Source organism: Somniosus microcephalus, chromosome 7 (assembly GCF_052327205.1).
Source record: "Somniosus microcephalus isolate GS21.2 chromosome 7, FLI_Smic_1.0, whole genome shotgun sequence".
Classification (NCBI taxonomy): domain Eukaryota; kingdom Metazoa; phylum Chordata; class Chondrichthyes; order Squaliformes; family Somniosidae; genus Somniosus; species Somniosus microcephalus.
Genome location: NC_140993.1, coordinates 158,505,346 through 158,527,702, shown reverse-complemented (window position 1 = coordinate 158,527,702; position 22,357 = coordinate 158,505,346). Strand labels below are relative to the sequence as shown.

Here is a 22,357-nt window from a genome sequence, read left to right as displayed (position 1 = left end):
TGACATTTTTGTCAATTTGTGCAATATCACAATTTTGATAAAAAGTTTTGAATATTGCCCATCACTGGGTGGTATTTCTGAATCCTGATTCCTGGATAGAGTATTTATGTTCAACTATCATCGAAAGATGGGTTTCTGTATTCTATTTCTAATAGTTTCTAATAAAAAAGATTTGACAGTGATACACAATTACAACAGCAAATGTAAAGTGTTTTGATTGTGCGGCATATTATATAATATATATTTGATTACAGAATCTACAGTTAAAACAATATTCCATTTTCAGATTCACAAAATTGTATTTTTTAAATATTGCATAAAGGTTGAATTTTTGTTGTAATGTAAGTCAGTCAGTAGATAAATAAATAAGTGCACTTTTCTCAAAACCAGTTCAAAAATGTTTTAATCCTGGTTGGTATTTATAATTTAAATGCATACATTTGTAACATTTTGCATAGGAAAACAAGGATTATTTCTTGTTTGTAGGTCTATGGAAATGCAGGATCTAGCAAGTCCACACAGTCGAGTAAGTGGAAGCAGTGAATCTCCCAATGGTCCAAAACTTGACAACTCCTGCATCAATAATAATTCCATGACACCAAATGGCACAGAAGGTGAGTGCTTGATTTTCTTAATTAGATGCTTTGGTATGAAACTAATTTGGATACTGTGCATTCATTGTCATACGTATTTATTGTTTTCATTTCAACCCCTGTGTGATATAATATGCAACGGTTTTTCCAAGTGACTTTTGAAAAGCTTTTTGTTTGTCTTCCAAATGCCCCTTTAGCAGGCTCTTGAAACCAGGTGAAAAACGTTCTATAAAGGGAATACATTTCTAGACTTTCTGTTAGGTGGGGAGATAAAAACTGCACCAGAGGTTATGATTTATCAGAGAGACTTAGAAAAGGGAGGTTGGAAGTGAGAATTCTATTGTGTATACAAATAGAAAAATTCCAATACTGCACAAGCAAAACTGATTATTTTACATTTAGCTATTGTTCTTACTTGTCTTTGTTGATGGGACACCTCCTGCTAAAAATTATATTTTAGAATTTTTAAACTTTAAGTGAAAAAGTATTCAACACATCCAGCAGGAATAATCTTAACACAAAAATAGTTATTGTTTTGAAATATATATTCTATTTACGCAGCCATAAATAACAAAATAATTTAGCAATATTCTCAGAGATGGTAAGATAAAGCTGGGAGGTGTTGGCAAAACAATCATTTAGGCTAGCAAGAAAAAACTACTGTTTAATTGATGGGAAAATAGAATGCGTCATGCCTACATCAAACAAAACTCCCAACTGTTCCAAGTGTGTTATAGTGTTACTTTTAATTTTCATTTTTAAGGGTTACAATATAATTGCTCTAAAATGTATTGTGCAGCTTTTGTATACTGGCACATTGCATCCTTTAAGGAAGTTTCAATTCTTTCAATTTATTCTTTAGAAATAAGTAAACATGCTAAACCTATTGCTGTTCTGCACCTTCCTTGTAGAAGAACTCTGAAAAACCAGTTGTTCACAATAACATCTAGTGTTAAAACCACAAGCATCTTGATAAATCTTTTGCTTGCAGTAACAACCTATTTTAAGTAGTCTTTCAGCTCTACTGATAGCACATCATTTTCACGAGATGGTCATGCAGTACAAATGAGCCATGCTTCACTAGTAGGAGGATGCAGAATCAATTCCACACAGAGCTGATTTTCCAAAATCAATGATACTGTTGTGGTGAGGTGCTGAATAGAACCTGTAGCAGGTCATCCCTTGCCACTGTCACACACATCCTAGCAGCCAGCTAGAGTGGCACTGGTGGAAGCCTGGGAGCAGATTGCACACCTGCTCTCTTGGCCATAGGTGTAGCATGGCCTAAGGAGATTAGGGTGCTGGCGAGAAGATTAAGGAATTTGTTACCCAACCTAAAGTTCTTGTGTTCAAACTGTCAGAAAACTATTCAGGAGAAGATCTCCTCTGTATGCTTAGTGTAGCAAAATGTTAAGTGAAGAAAAAAGATCAAGTTTATGATCTCATGCCACCGAGTGCACAGAGGAAATCTTCCGCCACAGTTGTTACAAGAAAGATGCACTTCTGCTTCCCTATATAATTGTATCAACAGAACACCTAGAGCTATGGTAAACTTTTAGGATGGTTTGTGCTGTCACCTTTATTATGCAGCTTCACCCTGCTAGTTTGATAACATATGACGATAAATCGTGAGGTCCAACTCGCAGAGCAGATTTTTGCCTGACGACAGCATGGATCAGAGAAATGGGTGCAGAGATTAGCACACCAATGTCCAATACTCTTAATTTTCTGTGAATCAGGTGTGCAGACATTCTTGCCCCAATCTTGGATCCACGCTTCTGTTGAGCAAGACTCCATGCTGATAATGGAGCCTTGCAAAATTTCTCTGTGGTCACCACAGCAGGTTATATAGGTATGGACTTGGCACCTGTTGATAAAAGTAAAGTTACACAACAGTTTGGATACTCAAACAAAAGCCAAATACTGTGGATGCTGAAAATCTAAAATAAAAACAGAAAATGCTAGAAACACTCAACAAGTCAGGCAGCATCTGCAGAGAGAGAAACAGCGTTAACATTTAAGGTGGATAACCTTTCATCAGAACTAGACGTCGTTAGAGATGAACAGCCTTTGTGTGAGAATACTCAGTCTATTTGGCCTGTACTAGATGAGCCCTTTTTAATCAGGACCTAACGGTACTTGTAATGGAACTGATTGAATACATTAGGCAACATCATGGTTTGAATTTTCATGTTCACCACATGGGTAGCAATCCAGCAGAGCGGATCACCTTCCCATTATAGAACCCACTCGATTTTCATTCCATGCTTTCAATGGAATGAAAATCAGACAGGTTCTATAATAGTTAGGCAATGCACTCTGCCAGATTATCATCCATGGTGTGAAGATGAAAAATTACCCCCATATGTTTACAACACAAATGTTGGAAATTAGAAATTTTATCCAGTGACGCCTGCTATAAGTGCACACGTGTGGATATTGATGGGACAGGCTCAGGACCCTGTTCTGGTGCTCCTATGGTGCAATAGCCTAGCAACACTTATGTCTAGGTTAACACATGAAAAATGGTCACCTGGGCAATGTACTGGAGAGTGAATGGTAACCCTGGAACTATATCCCAACAATGAGTCTACAACTTCAGAAGAGAAGAGGGGAGGGAAGAAGGGGAGAAACAAAAGGTTAAAAATATCAAATGTTAATTATTATATAGAATGTTAAAGTAAATTTTATGTGTGTTTCACCCACTGGGAGTGTATATCGAGAAACTGCAGGCACACCAGGGGGAACATACCCATGATTTTGTGATATGCACTCCCAGTGAGCAACGCTCGGTGTCCAGAGTGCGCAGTCATAAAATTTGAGGTATGCACTCATGATTTCCTGATGCACACTCTTGCTGGGTGAGGCTCCACACAAGAACACATATTTGTAAATTTTACCCTATTGCATATATAAGATTATACAATGTAATTTTTAATATATAATGGATATTGCATTGAATGTAAGTTGTACTTGATTTTATGACATGAACCAAGTGGAAAGCTCTGTAAACTTTACTCAGTTTAAAACATTGTATTACTGATGAACAACATTGAGAAAATATTCTTACACCTCCATGAGAATATATAAAGCATAGAATGAGAAAAGGCCATTAGGCCCATTCAGATCATTCCTTCCATATACCTTTCTTGGATTATTTCATTTCTTGAACTAAAGTTCTTCAGAGTTAAAGGTTGCTGTTTTAATTCGCTCTTCTTCAACAAAATACAAGAAACTCAGTTTAACAAATTCATTAAATCCCCATTTTATCATTTTTCATTTTATTTTCTGTCTCAATACCACCCTCTTTCAGCAAGAAAGGTTGCAGGGTCGAGGTTGCAAACTTCTTTATACCTGTTATTGGTGTCACTGTATATTGGTAGGCAGGAGATGTGTGTTATAGGATAAGATAGGTTGCTCCTGCTAATTTTTCGTGTCCTGAGCTGGTGTCCTTTGAAGCTATGAACCCAGATGAGAAACAGCAAACTCGGCTTTGCAGCTGAATAGAAATATCAAGCAAGGCTAGGATTCAAAATTGTGGCGCTGTAAATGAGAATTCAGTGTTTTACCACTGAAGTTACCAGGTGTCCATTAAATCAATACTGGAGAGGTTTATCCAGGAAATAAAATTAGATTCTCAGTAAACAAAAATTGATGGCTGTAACTGTAACATTTGTTAGAGGGAGCTCTCTCTGTTTCAGAAGTTTAATCTTGAGATTCCCTCATGTACAATAGAATTATGAAGCATTAGCTGAACAGTTCTATAGCTCATGAGGGAGTTTAAGCTCTCATAATAGTTTCTTCATTGTAACAAACATTATAAAGTTTTTATTTTTTGTAGTGCACCTCATTTCATTTAGCCCTGAGTTCAATTAATGAGTGTCTGTCAAGTAACAAAATGTGATGCCACTTTAATAGAAGGTTGCCTGTTCTGTTTGAGCATGTTGTACGTGGTTCTCAGCTATTACAAACCTGTATCTCATAAGAACATAAGAATTAGGAGCAGGAGAAGGCCATACAGCCCTTCGAGCCTGCTCTGCCATTCAATAATATCATGGCTGATCTTTGACCTCAACTCCGCTTTCTCGCCTGATCCCCATATCCCTTGATTGACCTAGAGTCCAAAAATCTATCTATCTCAGCCTTGAATATGCTCAATGACTCAGCATCCACAGCCCTTTGGAGTGGAGGATTCCAAAGATTCACAACCCTCTGAGTGAAGAAATTCCTCCTCATCTCAGTCTTAATGGCAGACTCCTTATCCTGAGACTATGTCCCCTAGTTCTGGACTTGCCAGCTGGGAGTATCAATCTATCAGCATCTATCCTGTCAAACCCCCTCAGAATCTTATATGTTTCAATGAGATCACCTCTCATTCTTCTAAACTCCAGAGAGTAGAGGCCCATTCTACACAATCTCTCCTCATAGGACAGCCCTCTCATCCCAGGGATCAATCTAGTGAACCTTCGTTGCACCGCCTCCAAGGCAAGTATGTCCTTCCTCAGATAAGGAGACCAAAACTATGCACAGTACTCCAGGTGTGGTCTCAATTGTAGTAAGACTTCCTTACTCTTGTACTCCAACCCTCTTGCAATGAAGGCCAATGTGCAATTTGCCTTCCTAATTGCTCGCTGTACCTGCATGCTAACTTTCTGTGTTTCCTGTACGAGGATACCTAAATCTCTCTGAACACCAACATTTAATAGTTTCTCACCATAGAGTCATAGGAGGAAAAATTCAGTTGGTTGCGCCTCCTGTTAGCTCCTTAAGAGGGCGCTAACGGGATGCAAAGCAACTAGCGCCTGGGCGCGGCACTGCCCACGCCTCCCGGAAAATTCAGCGGGAGGTTAGTGGTGGTGCTAACCGGTAGCACCCTGTGGCGCTGCGCTGCTGGCAATGACGTCATTGGCATGCGCAGCGCCCCACTCACACCCCGGCCAAGATCTTCGGGAGCGCCCCCGACTTACTGCCGGATGCGATGTCCGACGGGGTCAGGGGGGCGTACCTGCGGCCGGGGAGGCACAATTTAAAGGCGAGGTGCGGGGCGGCCATTTCTGTTGCTGGCCGCCTGCCAGCACCGGCCTACACTCCCGTCCCAGACCTCCTGACATGCCACCCCCCCTCCTGCAGAGTGCTGGCTGCGCTCCAAGAGCCCGGCACTTCTCTTGAGTGCCGGGCTCTTTTGCCTGCACTCCCGATCCCCCGGGGGCCCAGCTAGGCCCCAGGTCGCACTGCACAAGGCCCCTCCCCTTTAAGAAGGGGAGGAAGGCCTGCAATACCGCAGCGCGATGTGCCGCAGCGTGTGGCGCTGCGGCACATAATGCCGCAATATTGCCTCACAGCACCCCAAGAGGGACGTGGGGCGCTTCCAGTAGCACCCCGCTTCCCTCTTGGGGCGCAACCACTCAATTTCCGGTGCGGGGATGCTAATTTTTCCAGGGCACTACTTTTAGCACCCTGGCGAAGTTAGCGGCCCAATTGGGGCACTACTCAATTTTTAGCCCATAGAGTCATAATGGCACAGAAGGAGGCCATTCGGCCCATCGAGTCCGTGCCAGCTCTCTGTAGAGCAATCTAGTCAGTCCCACTCCCCCGCTCTATCCCCATAGCCCTGCAAGTTTATTTCCCTCAAGTACCTATCCAGTCTCCCCTTGAAAACATTGAGTGTGTCCGCTTCCACCACTTCAGTCGGCAGCGAGCTCAGGGTCCTCACCACTCGCTGCATAAAAAAGTTTTTCCTCACATCCCCCCTGTATCTCTTGCCCAAAACTTTAAATCTGTGTCCCGTAGTCCTTGTACCATGAACTAATGGGTACAGTCTTTCCCCGTCTAGCCTATCCAAACCTGTCATAATCTTGTACACCTCTATCAAATCACCCCACAACCTCCTTTGCTCTAATGAAAACAAATCCAGCTTCTCCAACCTGTCCTTGTAGCTAAGTTCCCCCATCCCCGGAACCATTCTGGTAAATCTCCTCTGCACCCACTCTAGTGCGTTCACATCCTTCCTAAAGTGTGGTGACCAGAACTGGACGCAATACTCCAGTTGTGGCCTAACCAGCACTTTATAAAGGTTCAGCATAACTTCTCTACTTTTGTACTCAATACCTCTATTTATGAAGCCCAAGGTCCCATATGCTTTGCTGACCACTCTCTCAATATGTCCCGCCACCTTCAGGGACCTATGTGCATTAACTCCCAGGTCCCTCTGTCCCTGCACAGTCTTTAAAACTGTGCCATTAAGTGTATATTGCCTCTCCCTGTTCCTTCTGCCAAAATGCATCACCTCACACTTCTCTGTATTAAATTCCATCTGCCACTTGTCTGCCCATTCTGCTAGCCTTTCTATGTCCTGTTGCCGTCGATTGGTATCATCATCACTGTTTTCCACACCCCCAAGTTTGGTGTCATCAGCAAATTTAGAAATTCTACTCTGTATTCCAATATCCAGGTCATTTACATATATCAAAAAAAGCAGTGGCCCCAGCACTGACCCTTGGGGAACACAACTGTCTACCATCCTCCAGTCTGAAAAATAGCCATTTAGCACAACTCGCTGTTTTCTGTCCTTAAGCCAATTCCATATCCAAGATGCCATTGACCCATCTATTCCATGAGCCTCAATTTTGTTAACTAACCTTCTATGTGGTACTTTGTCAAACGCCTACCGAAAATCCATGTAGACAACATCCATTGCATTCCCTTCATCAATCATCCCTGTTACTTCATTAAAAAATTCAATTAGAATAGTCAAACGTGATTTGCCTTTGACAAATCCGTGTTGTCTCTCCTTAATTAGCTTAAACCTCTACAAGTGCCCCTTAATTTTTTCCTTGATTATTGTTTCTAAAACTTTACCCACCACTGATGTTAAACTGACTGGCCTGTAGTTACTAGAATTATCCTTACACCCTTTCTTAAACAATGGTGTCACATTTGCCACTTTCCAATCCTCAGGCACCTCCCCTGCATCTAGGGAAGATTGGAAAATTATGGCAAGCCCTTCTGCTATCTCCTCCCCCAATTTCCTTAGCAACTTGGGATGCAAGCCATCTGGACCAGGTGAGTTATCCACTCTAAGCATACCCAGCCTTTCTAGTACATCCTGTCTATCAATTTTCACCCCTTCCATTGCTTCTACCTTTTCCACTTCTTCTGATATTTTGTCAGCATCCACCTCCTTAGTAAACACCAATACAAAGTAGTCATTGAGTATTCTAGCCTTGCCCTGCGCCTCTAAGCATACATCACCTTCTTTGTCCCTAATAGACCCCACCCCGCCTCTTACTACCCGCTTACTGTTTACAAGATTTTTGGGTTCCCTTTTATGTTAACTGCCATTCTACTCTCATATTAGAACATAAGAACATAAGAACATAAGAAATAGGAGCAGGAGTAGGCCAATCGGCCCCTCGAACCTGCTCCGCCATTCAATAAGATCATGGCTGATCTGATCCTAACCGCCAATCTACTATCACAGAACCATCTCCTGAATCTAACAGAATTAGACACACGAAATAGGAGCAGGATCATGCTACACGGCCCCTGGGCTCGCTTCGCTACCCACAGGGCCATGACCGATCCGAACCTAGACTCATGTCCAAATTCCTGCCCGCTCCCCGTAACCCTTAATTCCCTTTACTTCTAGGAAACTGTCTATTTCTGTTTTAAATTTATGTAATGATGTAGCTTCTACAGCTTTTTGGGGCAGCATATTCCATGGACCTACCACCCTCTGAGTGAAGTAGTTCCTCCTCATCTCAGTTTTGAAAGAGCAGCCCCTTATTCTAAGACTATGCCCCCTAGTTCTAGTTTCATCCATCATCGGGAACATCCTCCCCGCATCCACCCGATCCAACCCCTTCACAATCTTATATGTTTCAATAACATCGCCTCTCATTCTTCTGAACTCCAATGAGTAGAGTCCCAATCTACTCAACCTCTCCTCATATGTCCATCCCCTCATCCCCGGGATTAACCGAGTGAACCTTCTTTGTACTGACTCGAGAGCAAGATGTCTTTTCTTAAGTATGGACACCAAAACTGTATGCAGTATTCCAGGTGCAGTCTCACCAATACCTTGTACAACTGAAGCAATACCTCCCTATTTTTATATTCTATCCCCCTAGCAATGAAAGCCAACATTCCATTGGCCTTCTTAATCACTTGCTGCACCTGCATACTAACCTTTTGAGTTTCGTGCACCAGGACCCCCAGATCCCTTTGTACTTCAGTACTTTCCAGTTTCTTGCCATTAAGATAATAACTTGCTCTATGATTTTTCCTGCCAAAGTGCATAACCTCACACTTTCCAGTATTGTATTCCATCTGCCAAATCTCTGCCCACTTACTTAGCCTGTCTATGTCCCCTTGCAGGTTTTTTATGTCCTCCTCACTCACTACTTTCCCTCCCATCTTAGTATCATCTGCAAACTTTGATATGTTACACTCGGTCCCCTCCTCCAAATCGTTAATATAGATTGTAAAGAGTTGGGGACCCAGTACTGACCCCTGCGGAACACCACTAGTTACTGATTGCCAGTCTGAGAATGAACCATTTATCCCAACTCTCTGCCTTCTGTTAGATAGCCAATCCTCTATCCATGCCAGAATATTACCCCCAATCCCGTGATTTTTTATCTTAAGCAATAATCTTTTGTGTGGCACCTTGTCAAATGCCTTTTGGAAGTCTAAATACACTACGTCCACTGGTTCCCCTTTATCCACCCTATATGTTACTTCCTCAAAGAACTCCAGCAAATTTGTCAAACATGACTTCCCCTTCATAAAACCATGCTGACTTTGTCCTATTAAATTATGATTATCCAAATGCCCTGTTACTGTCTCCTTAATAATGGACTCCAAAATTTTACCTACCACAGATGTTAGGCTAACTGGTCTATATCTTCCAGCCTTCTGTCTACTGCCCTTTTTAAATAAGGGTGTTACATTTGCAGTTTTCCAGTCTGCCGGGACCTTTGCTGAGTCCAGGGAGTTTTGGAAAATTATTACCAATGCATCCACAATCCCTACCGCCACTTCCCTCAAGACCCTAGGATGTAAGCCATCAGGTCCAGGTGATTTATTCGCCTTGAGTCCCATTATTTTACCGAGTACCACTTCCTTAGTGATTTTGATCGTGTTTAGCTCCTCCCCCCCCTATAGCCTCCTGTTTGTCCAGTGTTGGGATATTCTTAGTGTCCTCTACTGTAAAGACTGATACAAAATATTCATTCAGTGTTTTTGCCATCTCCATATTTCCCACCATTAATTTCCCGGTCTCATCCTCTAAGGGACCAACATTTACTTTAGCCACCCTTTTTCTTTTTATATAACTATAAAAACTCTTACTATCTGTTTTTATATTTTTTGCTAATTTACTTTCATAATCTATCTTCCCTTTCTTAATCAATCTTTCTCTCTTTGCCAATCTTATTTTCAACTTCACTTCCCCTCTCAACTTACTGTATTTGGTCTGGTTCTCCCTTGAAGAGTTCACCACTTAAAAAATACTCTGTTTTTCTATTCTTCCTACCAAAGTGAATAACCTCACATTTCCCCACATTATACTCCATCTGCCACATTATTGCCCACTCACTTAACCTGTCTATATCCCTTTGCAGGCTCTTTGTGTCCTCCTCACAGCTTACTTTCCCACCTAGCTTTGTATTGTCAGCAAACTTGGATACATTACACTTGGTCCCTACATCTAAGTCATTAATATAGATTGTAAATAGCTGAGGACCAAGCACTGATCCTTGTGGCACCCCACTAGTTACAGCCTGCCAACTGGAAAGTGACCCATTTATCCCTACTCTCTGTTTTCTGTCTGTTAACCAATCCTCTATCTATGCTAATATATTACCCCAACCCCATGAGCCTTAATCTTGCATAGCAACCTTTTATGTGGCACCTTATTGAATGCCTTTTGGAAATGCAAATATATTACATCCACTGGTTCCTCTTTAATCTACCCTGCTAGTTACGTCCTCGAAAAACTCTAATAAATTTGTTAAACATGATTTCCCTTTCATAAAACCATGTTAAATCTGCCTAATCATATTATGATTTTCTAAGTGCCCTGTTACAACTTCCTTAATAATGGATTCCAGCATTTTCCTGACAACTGATGTCAGGCTAACTGGCCTGTAGTTCCCTGTTTTCTCTCTCCCTACTCCTTTCTTGAATTGCTCATGCCACTAAATGTCACTTCACCACCCAACATCCCAATTGATTAGGACTTACAAAAACTTTATATTGTTTGTTATGATGAAGAAACTATTATGGGAGCTTAGGCCGTGAATATAATCGTGCTCGGGTTTGGAGGCGGGTCCGCTGTCAAAATAGCAAAGATTGACAGCGGGTAGAAAACACACTGTCAACCCGCCTCCTCGCGAGTCTCCCAGGTGTCGGGTCTGTCAGCAGAGAACTGACCTGAATCCAAGCGGCGGGGGATACAATTCAGCTTGTTAAATGGCTTGTTAAGAGCCAATTTAAGACTATTTTGAGGCTTACTTCTAATTTTATGTTCTCCCCTACGGGTTACCCGCTGTTCGGGGAACACGCCAGCTCAACCTGGCATGTTTTGAGTCTGCTCTGATGTTTCTGAAAAGCTGACAGCTGCAGAAGTGGTGGAAAGGATGCCATGTTGCAGATGGTGAGTTTCAGAGCGCAGAAAGTGTTGGCTACTGCATTTTTAATACATACAGAGATTTCTGTAGCTTACAAGCTTTTAGATCCAACTGTATGTCCAGTGCCACCTCATTGGGAGAACCTCTCTCACCATTGACAGATTGCTTCTGTCATCTCACCTGCAGCTGCCATCTATTGCAGCAACATTGGAGCCATTGAAACAATCAGACCTTGGTCCTCCGAATCCTTCCATGATCAGCCCCAACACCAACATCACCAACTTCTCCGCCATCACCTGATGCTGCACTGGACACACGGCATCAGCCCCTGACAACATTGCTGCCCAGGAGGCCAGCGATGGCATCACCATGACCAGATTTTCTTCACTTGATGCTGTAAACCCTGGCTGCCAGATGATGCGCCAGGTTGACACCATCCCACACCAGCACCGTGAAGCATCCCTTTAATGTCCAAGCCATTCCATGCACACACATCACTATAGCGGGGCTGCGGGGGGGGGGGGGCGGGGTGGGGGGGGCGTTGGGCGGGGAAAATTATGTCTGAACAATCACTGGAACTCAGTAAGACACTTCTCATGGTGCACTCAGATCTGTCCAATAAGAGGCAGCTTTGGAAAAAGAGATTTCACTGTATGACAACACATTACCAGAAACTTCACATGGACATTTTCTAAACCTCTCAAGTGCCTACCCATGTGTGTTGTTAGTTGGAATGTTTGCAGTAGGATGAGGTGTGAGTGTGAGGGGTGTCTGGTGAGATGGGGAGGTGATAAAGTACATAGAGAGGGTTGGGCGGAGTTGCAAGGTAAGTTGGTGTGAGTAAGGATGTGCAGGAGAAGGGTATGGAAGGCACAGTGATGGGGATGTGTTGAGTGGCACAGCTGGGTGAGGTTGAGTGTGGCTTTGCTGTAACGTTTCATGATCTACTGAGATCATTGAAAGGTTGGCGCCACTGCAGCCAGGGACCCCTGATGACATCCATGCTTTTGCCCTCCTGTGCAATGTGCAACCAGGTTGCGTTGGTGTCCTGGGGAGGTCTCTTCTGCCCTTGGAAGGGAAGAAAACCTCCCTGCATGCTGTGACTCCCCCCATAAGCATATGGAGGGAGTCATTGGAGAGCCTGGGTGCAAGCGTTCACCTTTGTGCAGTGCTTGTCAGTGTTTGCAGCACCTCAATGCTGTCAAACACTGACAGCACAACTGTCAAATTGCAAGTGGACGTGGTTCCTTTAAGGAAACCGGCTGATAATGCGTCAGCAAATGATGTCATCAGACCCGCTTCCTGTTAATTGGCCAGGAAGCCCACAGGGCGGGCTTAACAAGCCCAATCAAGGGAAAATCATGTCTACACAGCGGCTGCAGCTGGAAGTGGGACCGGAACCCGGAAACCAGCTCTCCCACCACCATCCTCCATTAAATTCGTGGCCTTAGTCCTTGAACTCCTAAAATGAGCTATAGAACTGTTCATCTGATGCTTCATAATTCTCTTGTACATAAGGGAATCTGAAGACTATACTTCTGAAACAGAGAGAGCTCCCTCTAATAAATGTTACATTTACATCCATCTTCTTTTGCATTTTTTCCCTTGTGAATCTAATTTTATTTTGTAGATAAAACTCTCTAGTATTGATTTAAAGAAGACCTGATTACTTCAGTGGTAAAACACTGAAGTCTCATTTGAATCCTAGCCTTGACTTGATATTTATATTTAGCTACAAAACATGTTTGCTATTTCTCATCTAGGTTCATGGCTTCAAAGAATTCCACCTCAAGACAGGAAACATTATCGCAGCAAGCTGTCCTATCCTATAGCACAAACCTCCTGCCCACCAATTTTTTTTTACTCCTGACGTCAGTTCATTGTTTAAACTTCTTGTTTACAATTTCCCTTTAGGTGACAACATGACTATGCTCAGCACAGCAGACTGGTTGCTAGGTTCTAGTACACAGACCACTTCAGGTTTGTGTGGCTCTGGTACAAAGATCACAAAATTCGATTAATTCTTTTATGTTGTGTGGTATGTCCTCTGAAGTGCCCTTTAGGTGTGGTTTTAGGCTGGCTGCATTCTGCTTTATATTTATTGTAGGCTCGCATTATTTTTATTTTTGTGAAAAGTGATGTAAAATTATAATTTTTTGCCAAGAAATTACATTGACTGTGTGCACTATGAAGATATTTATGCTGTATGCCTTTGTTTACACATGTATGGTAGAATTATATTATACCTTTGTAAAATAACATTATTGAACTCTGTTAGGATTTGTGACAATTGGTTCTGTTTTGTGCTCCAGTAATGCAGCTAATGTTAAAAGATTATGCAGATTAATAATACATTTACAAAACTAAGAGTTATGCTTTTACATTTTATTTAAGTACATTTTAGATTTTGTGTAGCAGTCAAACCCAACCTATGGCTAACACAACTGCTTTCAGACGTTCCAATTAGGAATAAGTTATTCACAATGCTATTTACAAATTATTATCGGGGCCTTTTATGTGCTTCGGGTCAGCAGACTAATAATGAAGAAAGCATGACGTGACTTGCAGGAATGCATCTGAAGCACTTTTGATCCCTGTTAACTACCTTTCTGTCACCAGTTTATCTTGGTGTTTTATTGTCAAAAGAACAATCCCAATGGAGACGAGGTGTAATTGTTCTGTTTATAAGATTATTCTTATTAAATAAAAATCACCAATATGATTCACATGCATTTACACAGCTTTGCTGCAGTACACAATTTGATTAAAATCTGCACAATATGTTCATTAAAAAATGCTGCTTGCTACTTCCATTTGGAATGAAACGGTTTACAGTGCCTAGTATTGTTTTCCATTAAGATTGACAAATGTAAAAAAAATTAACAAAGTACTCGTAGTAAAAGTTTGCATTGCCAGAGAGTGGGTCATAAACTTGCAGCTATGTCAGAAAAGGAAGGTAGGAAAACATAACTCACTGATGACAGCTCAGTATCTGTCATATGGCTTGCCTTCTTCCATGTTGCCATTTGAAAAGAAAGAGTTTCCACTTCCTTTTCTATAAACCTGGTAAAGCCATTGTATTAGAGATCAATTAGTGTCTGAGAAAAGGCACGTCTTTGACAGCCTTAACTGGCATCAGCTGTATTGGTAATGCAACATATTTTTGGTCCCATCCAGCTTTCCATTTTAGGTGATATGCTGTGATTCAATTTTCTTTATTCCTGTCTAAGAAAATAGTAGAGGATTGAAATTGTGCTGTGCCGCATTAGTAATTAACACATTAACACATTTGTATGAAACTCCTCCAACCACTATTCTAATGAAGGTGCTAATCCATTGAAAATAAATGGGTTAGTGCTTTCATTAAAATAATGGACAAAAGATTTCAGACAAGGTGTTAGCTTGCTCATCACTGATATCACACAGCACAATTGTAAGGCATAAGTCGTGGCATAGAGTGAGCACAATTCATGCTGACAAATCATTTTTACCCTAAGCATTACTGTGTTGATTTTGAGAAAACTATTGCCAGGCTCTAAATTGAGTAAGATATCTATCTAGATTGCAATTATATCTGCAATTACCAGTATGAATAAGTTTGTTCAATATTTTTTGATTTTCGAAAGTCGTATTTTGCAATTTCAACAATGGGCAGCCAGATCCTAAACAGTTAGCAGCTGATGAGAGAAAACTAGAACTAACAAAATACAGCATTTATAACAAATGAAGCGAACAAGACAGATGCTATTGTAGCTGCCAGTGTTACATAGACTAAAAATTGATGCATGAGGGAAAGAACAACAGAGTTCTGAGTTTATCAAATTTATTGAGATATAGGAAATGGAAAAAATAAATAGTAATTGAATTGTAGGCTTTGTTTCAGCTTTTGGTTCATTGACAGATGTAGTATCATAGAATCATAGAATGGTTACAGCACAGAAGGAGGCCATTCGGCCCATTGAGCCCATGCTGGCTCTCTGTAAGAGCACTTCAGCTAGTCCCACTCCCCCGCCCTTTCCCCGTAGCCCTGCAAATTTTTTCTCCTCAGGTACTTGTCCAACTCCCTTTTGAAAGCCATGATTGAGTCTGCCTCCACCACCCTTTCAGGCAGTGCATAGAGTCATAGAATCATAGAGTGATAGAGCACAGAAAGAGGCCCTTCGGCCCATCGTGTCTGCGCCGGCCATCAAGCCCTGTCTATTCTAATCCCATTTTCCCGCACTTGGTCCGTAGCCTTGTATGCTATGGCGTTTCAAGTGCTCATCTAAATGCTGCTTGAATGTTGTGAGGGTTCCTGCCTCTACCACCTTTTCAGGCAGTGAGTTCCAGATTCCAACCACCCTCTGGGTGAAAAGGTTTTTCCTCAAATCCCCTGTAAACCTCCTGCCCCTTATCTTGAAACTATGCCCCCTGGTTATTGACCCCTCTATTAAGGGGAAAAGTTCCTTTCTATCTACCCTATCTATGTCCCTCATAATTTTGTATACCTCAATCAGGTCCCCCCTCAGCCTTCTCTGCTCTAAGGAAGACAAACCCAGCCTGTCCAGTCTCTCTTCATAGCTGAAGTGCTCCAGCAGCCTCTCCAATGCAATCACATCCTTCCTCTAGTGTGGCGACCAGAACTGCACACAGTATTCCAGCTGTGGCCTAACTAGTGTTTTGTACAGCTCCATCATAACCTCCCTGCTCTTATATTCTATGCCTTGGCTAATGAAGGCATGTATCCCATATGCCTTTTTAACCACCTTATCTACCTGTCCTGCTGCCTTCAGGGATCTATGTACATGCACACCAAGGTCCTTCTGATCCTCTGTCCTTCCTAGGGTCCTACCATTCATTGTGTATTCCCTTGCCTTGTTGGTCCTCCCAAAATGCATCACCTCACACTTTTCAGGGTTAAATTCCATTTGTCACTGTTCTGCCCATCTAACCAACCCATCTATAGCGTTCTGTAGCCTGAGGCTTCCCTCCTCGCTATTTACCACTCCACCAATTTTCGTGTCATCTGCGAACTTACTGATCATACCTCCTACATTCATATCTAACTCTTTAATGTACACTATAAACAGCAAAGGACCCAGCACCGATCCCTGTGGTACACCACTGGACACAGGCTTCCAGTCACAAAAACAACCTTCGACCGTCACCCTCTGCCTCCTGCCACTAACCCAATTTTGGATCCAATGTGCCAAATTGCCCTGGATCCCATGGGCTCTTATCTTCTTGACCAGTCTCCCATGCGGGACTTTGTCAAAAGCCTTACTGAAGTCCATGTAGACTACATCAACTGCACTACCCTCATCCACGCACCTAGTCACCCCCTCAAAAAATTCAATCAAATTGGTTAGATATGATCTCCCCCTGACAAAGCCATGCTGACTATCCTTGATTAATCCTTGCCTCTCCAAGTGGAGACTAATTCTGTCCCTCAGAATATTTTCCAATAATTTCCCTACCACTGATGTTAGGCTCACTGGCCTGTAATTCCCTGGTTTATCCCTACTACCCTTCTTGAATAATGGTACTATGTTAGCTGTTCTCCAGTCCTCAGGCATCTCCCCTATGACCAGAGAGGTTCTGAAAATTTGTGTCAGAGCCCCTGCAATCTCCTCCCTTGCCTCACACAGCAGCAAATACATCTCGTCTGGGCCTGGGGATTTATCCACTTTTAAGCCCACTAAAACCGCTAGTACCTCCTCCCTCTCAATACTAATTTGTTCAAGTATATCACGATCCCCCTGCCTGATTTCTATGCCTACATCGTCCTTCTCCATAGTGAATACAGATCCTAACCACTCGCTGCATAAAAAAGCTTTTCCTCTTGTCGCCAATCACCTTAAATCTGTGTCCTCAGTTTCTCAGCCCTTCCACCAATGGGAACAGTTTCTCTCTATCTACTCTGCCTAGACCCATCATGATTTTGAACACCTCTATCAAATCTCCTCTCAACCTTCCCTGCTCTAAGGAGAACAACTCCAGCTTCTCTAGTCTATCCATGTAACTGAAGTCCCTCATCCCTGGATTCATTCTCATAAATCTTTTCTGCACCCTCTCTCTAAGGCCTCTATGTATACTAATACTTACCAATTCAGTTAACAACTCCAGGCTGGTTCCCTTATTCAAGTTAGTAGAGCTACTGTTATACAAATTAGATACTGATACAAGAAAAAGAGTGGCCTTCTAAGTGATGCCCTAAAATTCAGAAATCTGTTCTCTTAATCTACATAATGGAATGTAAGGTCCTATATTTTTAGCATCCACCTGATATTTCATCTTTAAAATTTTTTTCCAATGTCCTCTCTCTTGTCATCATCTGACGGTGATGACTCATGCTGGAGCACAGTTCCATAGTTTCCTGCAGTTCTCCAATACATCCTGTGTGAGCCTAGACAGGCAGCATCAACAGGTTATTCGATCTGACAAGCCTACCTTGTTGTCACCTGACATCTGGACTTACACGGTCTTATCAGAAGAATCTTGGCTGAGGCCAATTGTAAAGTCGTCACTACTGCTTGCCTTAGATCAAATAATTCAGGAAAGAACAGAAATCATAGAATCATACAGCACAGGAGGAGGCCATTTGGCCCATCGTGCCTGTGCCGGCTCTTTGAAAGAGCTGTCATTTAGTCCCACTCCCCCCTGCTCTTTCCCCATAGCCCTGCAAATATTTCCTTTTCAAGTATATATCCAATTCCCTTTTGAAAGTACAACTGAATCTGTTTCCATCACCCTTTCAGGTAGTGCATTCCAGGTCATAACAACTTGCTGCGTAATAAAATTTCTCATCTCCCCAGTGGCTCTTTTTGCCAATTATCTTCAATCTTTGTCCTCTGGTTACCGACCCTCCTGCCACTGGAAACAGTTTCTCCCTATCTACTCTCCTCAAAATGCCTCATCATTTTGAATGACTATTACATCTCCCCTTAAACTTCTTTATTCAAAGGAGAAAATCCCAACTTCTCCAGTCTCTCCACACAACAACTGAATTATATTTAATACCTTTTAGGTGGAACCAACCGTCAACTTTTCAAAGAGGCTCAATGCCTCACCTCCGGTGAGCAAGGATCTCCCCCAGGTTATTGTAATTTCTCTGTAGGTTAGTTATTGTGGCCAGTAGATTCATTTCTTCACTCAGAGGGTTGTGAATCTTTGGAATTCTCGAGCTCAGAGGGCTGTGGATGCTCAGTCGTTGAGTATATTCAAGACCGAGATTGAAAGATTTTTGGATACTAAGGGAATCAAGAGATATGGGGATCGGACGGGAAAGTGGAGTTGAGGTAGAAGATCAGCCCTGATCTTATTGAATGGCTCGAGGGGGGCCGTATGGCCTACTCCTGCTCCTAGCAAGTTGTTGTTGTATTAGGACAGGTGACCACAGACTTGGTGAAAGAGTTAAGGTAGGTCATAAAGGTGGAGAGGTTTAGGGAGGGAATTCCAGAGCTTGGGACCTAGACTGGTGAAGGCATGGCCAGTCCACCCACTTCCCATGTCAGGCGTCCTCTGCCTCTTTGGCTGCTGATTTGTGAGAAGTTCATCTATCGGGAGAGATGGAAAATGGAGGACAGGCTATCCTGGGCCACACGCACATGCCTTGGTTAAAAGCAGCTGTGGAGCAGTGTCAGCGTAGTGCTAGGAGCAGAGGTAAAGCCTGCCCACTCTCAGAATGAGGGCTACGGGGAAATAGTGGGGGGGAGGGGGGGGGGAAGTGTGACTAATTGGATAGCTCTTTCAAAGAGCCGGCACAGGCACGATGGTCCGAATGGTCTCCTTCTGCGCTGTAGGGTTTTATGAGTATGATGCATGGCCCGAACAGTTTGCAGTTCGTGCTGATGCAAAGAGCGTGAAGTGATCTGGAGCCATTTGTGCTGGACATTATTATGTCCGTGTATAATTGAGACACAGACTGCAGGAGTTGATTATAACAAGTCTTTACTGAATGGAGACAACCTGAATGGGGAAATTAGAGACAGCATAAAATCCAAAGATAGGGCGTATAAAATAGCCAAAAAAAGCGCCAGAGCGGAAGATTGGGAACAGTTTAAGATAGAGCAAAGGAGGGCAAAGGGCATGATCAAGAGGGGCAAAATAGCTTACGAAAACAAGCTGGCGGAAAATATAAAAACTAACTCCAAAAGCTTTTATAAATATATCAAAAGGAAAAGACTGGTGAAAACCAAAGTTGGTCCATTGCAGTCAGATACGGGGGAATATATAATGGGAAATAAGGAAATGGCAGATCAACTAAATGCATACTTTGGGTCAGTCTTTACGAAGGAAGACACAAAAAACCTCCCTGGGATATCGGGAAAAATAGGGACATTGGCAAAGGAGGAACTGACGCAAATCAATATCTCTAAGGATATGGTGTTAAGGAAGCTAAAGGGATTGAAGGTGGACAAATCCCCAGGGCCTGATAACATGCATCCTAGGGTACTGAAGGAGGTGGCCCTAGAGATAGCGGATGCACTAAGGATGATTTTTCAGAATTCATTAGACTCGGGAACAGTGCCGATGGATTGGAGGGTAGCTAACGTTACCCCACTATTCAAAAAGGGGGGTAGGGAAAAAGCAGGTAATTACAGACCTGTAAGCCTTACATCAGTTGTGGGCAAAATGCTGGAGTCCATCATTAAGGATGAAATAGCGGAGCACTTAGCAAATGGGGACAGGATAGGACAGAGTCAACATGGATTTACAAAGGGTAAATCGTGCTTGACTAATCTATTGGAATTTTTTGAGGGAGTAACTGGTAGAATAGATGGGGGAGAGCCAGTAGATGTGGTGTACCTGGACTTCCAAAAGGCCTTCGATAAGGTCCCACATAAAAGATTAGCATGGAAAATTGAGGCTCATGGGATAAAGGGGAAAGTTTTGGTGTGGATAGGGAACTGGCTGTCAGATAGAAAACAGAGAGTTGGAATAAACGGCTCATTTTCTGAATGGCAGGCAGTAACAAGTGGGGTACCACAGGGATCTGTCCTGGGCCCCCAGCTGTTCACAATTTACATTAATGACCTGGATCAGGGAGTCGGATGCAGCATTTCCAAATTTGCAGACGACACTAAACTAGGAGGGGGGGTGGGCTCAGAGGAAGAGACCAGGAAGCTCCAGAGCGATTTGGACAGACTGGGCGATTGGGCGGATAAATGGCAGATGCACTATAATGTGGACAAGTGCGAAGTTATCCACCTTGGGTGCAGGAACGGGAGGGCAAATTATTATTTAAATGGCAATAGATTGGGAGAGGGGGAAGTACAGAGAGACCTGGGTGTTCTTGTACACCAGTCACTGAAGGCGAGCATGCAGGTGCAACAGGCGGTCAAGAAGGCAAACGGTATGCTGGCCTTCATAGCAAAAGGGTTAGAATACAGGAACAGGGATACCTTGCTGCAGCTGTACAGGGCACTGGTGAGACCACACCTCGAGTACTGTGTACAGTTTTGGTCGCCTCATCTGAGGAAGGATGTTCTTGCCATGGAGGGGGTGCAGCGGCGATTCACCAGGCTGATACCAGGAATGGCGGGAATGACCTATGAGGAGAGACTATGTAGTTTAGGGATGTACACACTGGAGTTTAGAAGATTGAGAGGGGACCTCATAGAAGTGTATAAAATTCTGACAGGTCTAGACAGACTGGATGCAGAAGGAATGTTTCCCTTGGCGGGTGAGAACAGAACTAGAGGACATAATTTAAGGATAAGGGCTAAACCATTTAGGACAGAGATGAGGGGGAATTTCTTCACTCAGAGAGTGGTGAACCTGTGGAACTCATTGCCACAGAGGGCAGTGTACGCCAGCTCATTAAATATATTTAAGAGGGAATTAGATATATTTCTACGGGCAAAAGGGGTTAAGGGTTACGGAGAGAAGGCGGGGACGGGATACTGAATTAAAGGATCAGCCATGATCTCATCGAATGGCGGAGCAGGCACGAAGGGCCGAATGGCCTACTCCTGCTCCTATCTTCTATGTATCTATGTATCTATGTAACCTGGAAACTGAAACTACAGAAGCCTGCTAGGGCCTTTTATACAGGGGTGGTCACTGTCGGTACTGCAGTCTGAGACCAGTTACTCCCTCAAAGGTACATACGCAACAATTCCTCCCCTTTTAGATAAACAGTACGTAACATTCATTTAACAACTAAATAATAACTAATTACAATTACGGTTGCTAGATACATTGGTTGAAGTTAAGCAATTATAAGTTCAGTCTTTGAGGAGGCTTCCTGATTCTGTCTGGATAACGCCTCTTTGGGATATCAGGTTCTTCTGGCAAGGTTGAGTCGGGATCAATGTCGTTGTTTGGTTCGTCTACTTCCAATATCACCGATTCTACGGTAGATGCAATTGGTACTTTGGTTTCATCACCAGGTGTATCAGATCGTGGTGTGGAGTTGACGTTTTCCAGTGACTCTAGAATCTGGTCAGCATGGCGTCTTACAATGCTCTCTCCAACGTCCACGGTATACATTAGAGGTCCTTGCCGTGTACAGATTGTTCCTGGCTGCCATTTCTTTGTGCGGTAGTCCCGGGCCAAAACTGGTTGACCTATCTTAAAGCTCCTGGTCGGCCTTTCATTCATATTCTGAAACTGCCTGTTCTCCACATCTCTTCTGACGTTTGGCTTAACCAAATCCAAGCGGCATCGTAGTCTTCGATTGAAGAACATCATGGCTGGAGTTTGGTTGGTAACCGCATGTGTCGCTTTCCGGTAGGCAAACAAGAAGTTATCCACCTTGTGTTGTAGGGGTATATCTTCACTACACGTTGCCTTGATAGCCTTCTTGAATGTTTGAACAAACCTCTCGGCCAATCCATTAGTGGCTGGATGATATGGGGCGGATGTGTAATGCTTAACACCATTGTTCTTTAAGAACCTCCGGAACTCTTCAGACACAAACTGTGGTCCATTGTCAGAGCAAATCTGTTCAGGCAGCCCATTCCTGGCGAATATGGTTCGTAAGACTGTGATAGTTTTTTCTGTGGTGGTTGAGGACATTTTTATTACCTCTGGCCACTTTGAATGTGCATCCACTGCAATTAAAAACATCAAGTCCGTAAAGGGACCAGCAAAATCAATGTGCACCCTTTGCCATGGAGATGAGGGCCACTCCCATGGATGTAGAGGGGC

At 43.0% G+C, this 22,357-nt stretch overlaps 1 protein-coding gene across 2 annotated transcripts in view; it reads left to right on the top strand.

Annotated features, from left to right (window-relative positions):
- eya1 (EYA transcriptional coactivator and phosphatase 1) overlaps positions 1–22,357 on the top strand; it is a 296,767-nt gene that overhangs the window by 1,544 nt on the left and 272,866 nt on the right. For both annotated transcript variants that reach the window (XM_085993147.1, XM_085993148.1), the window contains exons 2-3: positions 487–614; positions 13,139–13,204. In XM_085993147.1, the coding sequence (XP_085849273.1) occupies positions 491–614; positions 13,139–13,204 (190 nt within the window). In that variant the 5' untranslated portion in view covers positions 487–490. The remainder of the gene's footprint in view (positions 1–486; positions 615–13,138; positions 13,205–22,357) is intronic.